Here is a 6,591-nt window from a genome sequence, read left to right on the forward strand (position 1 = left end):
ATGTTATACATTGAAACGAACGATTCTGACAACAACTACAGTGACAGTGGAGATGAAATGGAAGTTGCTGAAACGGAGCCTGTGAATTCAGTCTTTAAAAAGATATCTCAACGCGACGTTCTAGGAAGCGCTAGTTCCAAAATTAAAGCCCTTCAGTCAATTGTAGGTGATCTCAGTGAACCGTATGCAAGGCGTCGGCTCAAAAACAACCAATGAGATGTTAATAAAGCACTTACAGCCCTGAATAAAGAAAGGAAAAGAGGAAGAAATAGTATAAATAAGGTCGCTTCGGTAAAACGCCAATGTATTAAAACAAGCTCTTCCGAATGCGAAATTTGCATGGATGACTTCTTCCAGGATGAAAAAGAAAACTTTACATGCGGCCATGTGATTTGTAAAAGGTGCTTGAAAGATGATATCTTTGAAAACATTAACAACAGGATTGTTGACATTGAATGTCCTGGAGAGAGTTGTGAACTTCTTGTAGATTAAGAAACTATAAAAGATACCTTAGCAGAGGAAACATTTAAATAAAAGTTCTTGCGGTTGTTAGGTCAGTCGTACGTTGACAAAAACAAAAACACTGTTTGGTGTCCCGGAACCGACTGTAATACAACACTAAGGTGCAAAGAGTTTTACAACAACTACAACGTAGAATACTCCAAGGGACACAAAAGCTGGTTCAACTGCCAAGGTGCTTGGCACGACCCCTTGGATTCAATATGCTTAAACAGTGGTTGAAGAAGTTCAAAGACACATAAAACGGTGACTGGCTTTCAAAAAACACTAAAGCGTGCCCAAATTGTCACGCTGAAAATTGAAAAGAACGGAGGATGCACCAAGATGACTTGTTTCAAGTGCAAGTACGAGATGTGCTGGGTATGCATGACAGAATGGGCAGGCCCGCACTACGATTGCAAGCAAAAGGTAGAAGATAACAACGTTCAGGAAAGTAGGAAAGAAACTAAACGCTACATGGATTACCACAAGTTCTACCGCAGACACAAGACAAGCCTTGAAATTGAAAGCAAAACTGATATAGAGAGTGTTTATGAAAGTTACCAAAAGCCGCAACAGTTGGAAAACAGTATAAAAAACAAAAAGTAAAATCCGCATACATTGGTAAACGATACTGAAGAAGATGGTGTAAAAGAAGTTACCACGGCCAATGATAAACTTACAGACATCTACAAAAAAAACACCATAAAGAAAGCGTGTGAAGTGTTAAGTGAATGCCGTAAAACTCTCATGTACTCTTACGTGTCTGCCTGCTACCTTAAGGATAACACAGCCAACAAAGCAATATTCCAACTCACCCAAGGATATTTAGAGGCTAAATTTGAAAGGTTGAGCGCTGTTTTGAAATTTAAAGTTCACAAACTGAGCAGTGATTACTTTAGGGAGTTGAAGTCTACAACGGAGTTTTGCGAGAATCATTCAAAGCAATTGGTTTATTACGTCAAGGAGCATAAAGCTAAAAACACGTGGCAGTATATAGACATTTAAATTTTTTAATTTGCAATTTTCTTCGAAGATTGTTTCACTGAAATAAAGAATTTTTAAAAATTTGAGGCCTTGTTTTAATACTTGTAATTTTTTTTTATACTTAAAATAATTTTAATATGCTTCATTGTGTATAACTCTGCTTAAATTTTAATTTTTCAAATTAAAAAAATACTTTTGTTTTTTAGTTATTCTACAAAACTTTTTGGAAGCATAGAAAATTTTCTTAAAAATTTGAATTATTCTTTTTCTATTAAAACATTTAAATTTAAAACTGTTAATAAATAGAAAATTTTTAAATTATTTATTTTGATTTGACATTACAAAGTTTTAATAATAGATTGGTAGTAAACAATAGTATAAAAAAATATATATATTTGAACTATTAATACTGCATTATCTACATTCTACATAAACCTGCGGCTTAATTACAAAAACTTAAGCATTTTGAATTTGATTACCGCACAAAATTGCGTACTCAAGAATCCCTGGTCTTGCTTACCTCCATAGGCCCTATGTTGTATTGGCTTAAGTAGCTAAAAACACACCTCAGTATATAAAATTGTTAATAAATTAAAAAAAAATATTCATATCGTCTTGACATTACAATATTCATTATAAATTTATAATAAAAATTAGTATAGAAAAATAAAATAGATAATACGTTTTAGAACTATTATTACTCCATTAACTACAAAACCAGCCGCTAAAGCACAACAAAATTAAGCATTTTGAAATTTAATACCGCAAAAAAATGCGTACTTACCAGCAGTGCATATTATAGAAAACCATGGTTTTGTTTACCTGCAATTAGCTGTATGTTGTCGAACATTATTCTATAGCAAGTTGAATGTAACAAAGATTGATTAACTTATATAACATTTAAGATTGAAAACAAATGTTACCTTATGTTTTACTACGTTTTCGGTGTTTTACAGCATAATTTAGTATTATACCAACGTCAATAAACTTTTTTACAAGAATTGTATTATAGTTGATTGTAAGAATTAGTTCTAAATAATAAGAACTTTTTGATTACAACAATACAGTCTTAATTTGTCTCACAGAACACTACCAAATTAAACTTAGACCTTTCTTAAATTTTGCAATCCTTTTAAAAATTGAATGGATTTCATATAACTTGAAAAACTAAAAAATTTAACTTTTTGTTTTAAAACCTCGGTCGGTTACTTTTTTTTTCTTTCTGTTGTTTATTTTATTTAATTTTATTATTATAACTTTATTTAATTTTTTTATTAGTAATTTTTATAAGTTCTTACTGTTTGTTTTTATTTTTATTTTTACTTTCTATGTTACCCCTAACCCTTACCCTCGGTTGGTAATATATATATTTTTTTTATAATGTTTTTAATATCTTTACTCTGAGGCAAAACTGACCCTCCGTGCAAAATTGTCTTCGTGCATATTCGACCCTTTTCCTTTTTTTTTATATACTAACGGAAATCATATAGTGAGTAGATTTAGATATTGTTATTTAAAACAAAAAGTAATCAAAAACTATTTAAAATTAAAACTCCTTTTAAAAGAAAAATAAGGCAAAGCATTGCTGCATCTTAAACTTAACTTAAACTTTTATTTTAAACTTATTTTACAACGACAATTCAAATTTTAACATTAAGAAAAAAATGCTTTTTACTAATGGCTATAAGTACTTATGTGTAAACTTATAGTACTTTTGTTTAACTGTGATAAAATAAAACAAACTTTATTTTAAAGGGAATTTGGATGAGTATCAATAGGATTTAATATTAAAAGTAGTAAAAATACTTTGTATATATAGTAGAATAAATTCGATGCAAAACATTTCTCCTGATAAGAGTAAAAGGTTTTCAGAATTTTAGTTAGGAGTTATAATTAGTTTTAAATATACTTCTATGTTTGAAGATATTGATATATACAATATAAATGAAAAAATTACTACAGTAACCTCTCGCTTTATTTACTCACATTGTTTCCCCAGAAAAAAATGCGTAAAGATACGAGAGATCGTAAAGATACGAGAGGTACCAAATATACTTACTATAATGGCTGTTTTTTGAAATTACTTCTAGTTATAAGCAGACTGGAAATTTTCCCATTTTTAAGAATTTGTTTACTTTATTTATAAATATGAAGACAAAATATAAAACTATACATGCATTATAAAAAAAGATTTAAGTTATTTAAAAAAATAATAGTTGTAGAAAAATATATGATATGTTTACTAAAAAACTTATTTGTTTTAAGTGTAAGCTCTATATTTATTAAGTATCACTGCTACTTTTTGCTAGGAAGTTTCATTAGATTTCTTTTTTAGATGTTTATTCATATATAGGGCAAGAGTTCTGTATTATTTATTTGTGTTCTAAACTCTTGTTATTTCATTATACTTTCATTATTTAACACAGTCATATTTATTTAAGAATTTTAGTTTAATCTCTTATTGCTAACAAAATTTCTGATATATTGAGTTATAACTATATGTTTATCAATTAGTCAAGGAACCTAAGTTTATAAAGTCTAAAGATATAGAGAGGTGAGTTAGTGTTTAAAAACATATTTTAAATCAAAAATATGCAATGAACCTAATTTGTATAATTTAAAAATTTTTAAAATTCTAAAATGCGTAACTAAACGACAGTGCGTAACGTCACGAGTGCGTAAATATGCGAGAGGTTACTGAACATTAAAAATTACTTTAACTAAAATAACAGATTTGGTTTTACAAATCTCATCAAAGTACCAACTACAAATTATAATTCTGGGTTTCTTTTGCTCAACAGCAGAAAAAGTTATTCATAGCATAGTACTCCTGTCAGACACATCATATCACTTTCTGCTTTATATAAATCTTAAAATAGCAATTTAACGAAAAGTAAAGTTTAAATTCATAACTAATACTTTCAAAACTTTTCAAAAAGTAACACCTAAAAAACTTTTAACAGATGCTTCCCTTGTTTTAAGCAATCTTAAAACTAATAAAATAAGACAATCTGATAGTTCTATTAGTACAAAGTTTAATAACTTAAATGAAATAATTAAAGAGATTACCCTCAAAAATTATTAAGTACAAAACTATCTAAACTTAAACTAAATTTGATATCAGAAAAGTCAAACCAAATTAAAACCCTTTAAAGTAAAGTTATATTATTCAAAAATCTTTACAAAATTAATTTTAATAATGAAGCTAAAGTTTAAGAATACAAAAGGTATAGAACAAAATTCAAAAATCAAAACAATATCAATAAAATAATACTGTGAAAACATGCTTTAAACCTCTGATATAAATACATATCTAAAATTTAGAGATTAGTTAGTAGCACAACCAATAGGAATCAAGCAAGAAACTGTTCTATCCTTCTATTTTGTAATTTTATCCAATATTAGCTAGATATAAATAAAATAGTTGATAAACTTAACAATCTATTTTTTATTATTGCGAAACAAAACTTATACAATACAAAATAATACTCTAAAATCAGCAAGCGAAAAAAAAAATCTGTAACAGTTTTTTTTCTGTTTAGATATAAAACGTGCGGAAATATTAAATATTATACACACTTAGATTCAAACAAGGACGATGTGATGATAATATCTCTGTATAAGTTCGTAAAACAATAACAATGTAACACACTAAATAGTCTTTAAAGTACATAAAAAAATTGGTGAAGCATATTATAAAATAAAAATCCAATCGTTCAAAGTTAGCAAAGTGAGTTTAAGTACTTAAGTCAGGATAAAAACCTACCAGAATATATAGACCGATTTCACTTTTATCTAGCTTTAAAAAAAATTGTAAAAGTAATGTTCAATCGCCTGTACAGTTTTTACATAATGTTATATACAAATCTCAGTTTGAATTTGTAGAGGGTCATTCTACCAACTGCGGCCTTTTCAGAGAATGCTGAAGAGGTACTGTCCAATTCAAATAATGGAATTTAGAATTTTTTGAATAGCAGTCCATTTTTAAAGTAAAGCATTTGATAGTGTCGACAAAACATCTAACTAAAGGAATTGGAATTTTTTAGCGTAAGAGGTAATATGTATTAATTTATTAGTTTATTTCGAGTACAAATAAAACAGTTTGTAAGCTTTTAAGGATATAAATATAATTATTAAAGAATAAAAGGTGGACCACAAGAGTTCGTCTTAGCAGCGTTGTCATTCGTTACATATAAATGACTTACAGAGAGTAAAGCTATCCTTAGCGTCTTCAACTTTACAGATGATACAAAATTATGAAAAACAAAAACATAAAAGACAATGCAAAATTCCGCGAGCCAGTAAGAATCATTTGACGTAATGTTTCAAACTAAATACTGATGCAACAAAACATCAAAATATGACAGGCATTTTTATGTAAGCAGTGAGTCAGTTAGTTTAGTGTACAGCTTGAAGCAACAACATATCTTGAACTTTTTTGTGAATGCTTATTGTAAGTATTGTTTTGTTTTAAAAGTGAATATTTCAACTGGTGTTTAGTTGTTTAAATATTAAAGCCAGGTTAATAGTTTAATAATTTGTTTTACCTTTCGCAGTTTCTTGTTTACTTAAAGTTTTATTTAATTTTAAGTTTTGAGTGTTTGAAGTCTTTTGATATAGGTTTAAGTAGCTTCCAGTTTTTAAAGTGTTATCATAGTAATTTGCATTTTTGTATATGCTAGTATTTCTTGTTGTGTTTTATATAAAAGATTCATCACTTAAAACTGTCTTGTCTGATTTATATAAAGTAGCCTAGAGTAGCATTAAGTAGTTTATAGTTATTATGTCCAACTTAGATAGTATTTATGATAAGTTGCCTGCAGCGGGTTCTGAGCATTAGACTGTTAGAAGGTCACCCGGCTTGCAGGAAAAGTAAGAACAAAAAGATCAGGTTGATAATCTACCAATAAAAAGTAAACCTGACCCTACTGAGGCTTTAGATGTTTGCCCACCAACATCCTTAGCCCAAATATTATTAAAAAAAAAGTATCAGATTGGCTTATGATAAACAAGCTGAAACTAAACGTTGATAGAATCAGAAGTAGGATTTACAACAAGTAAAAATTAATTTCAAAAAAATCTTAATATTAATTAAAATATTAGTAT

The 6,591-nt window shown here is 28.3% G+C and overlaps 1 protein-coding gene across 1 annotated transcript; it reads left to right on the forward strand.

Moving 5' to 3' along the window:
* LOC145829015 (E3 ubiquitin-protein ligase arih1-like) lies at window positions 1–1,506 on the forward strand. Its single transcript, XM_082936756.1, has 3 exons — window positions 1–81; window positions 793–1,087; window positions 1,139–1,506. The coding sequence occupies exons 1-3, from the start codon at window positions 1–3 to the stop codon at window positions 1,504–1,506; spliced, it is 744 nt and encodes a 247-aa protein (XP_082792882.1).
* The last annotated feature ends 5,085 nt before the right edge of the window (window positions 1,507–6,591 follow it).

The sequence above is a fragment of the Thalia democratica genome, chromosome 2, assembly GCF_965202585.1.
Source record: "Thalia democratica chromosome 2, ktThaDemo2.hap1.1, whole genome shotgun sequence".
Classification (NCBI taxonomy): domain Eukaryota; kingdom Metazoa; phylum Chordata; class Thaliacea; order Salpida; family Salpidae; genus Thalia; species Thalia democratica.

Bases quoted from the DNA above. Each gene is read 5' to 3' on its own strand.
- LOC145829015 (XM_082936756.1), top strand. From the start codon at position 1: ATGTTATACATTGAAACGAACGATTCTGACAACAACTACAGTGACAGT. The intron at 82-792 runs GTGAATTCAGTC...AAAACACTAAAG, and splicing joins AAGTTGCTGAAACGGAGCCT to CGTGCCCAAATTGTCACGCT. The intron at 1,088-1,138 runs GTATAAAAAACA...ACGATACTGAAG, and splicing joins GCCGCAACAGTTGGAAAACA to AAGATGGTGTAAAAGAAGTT.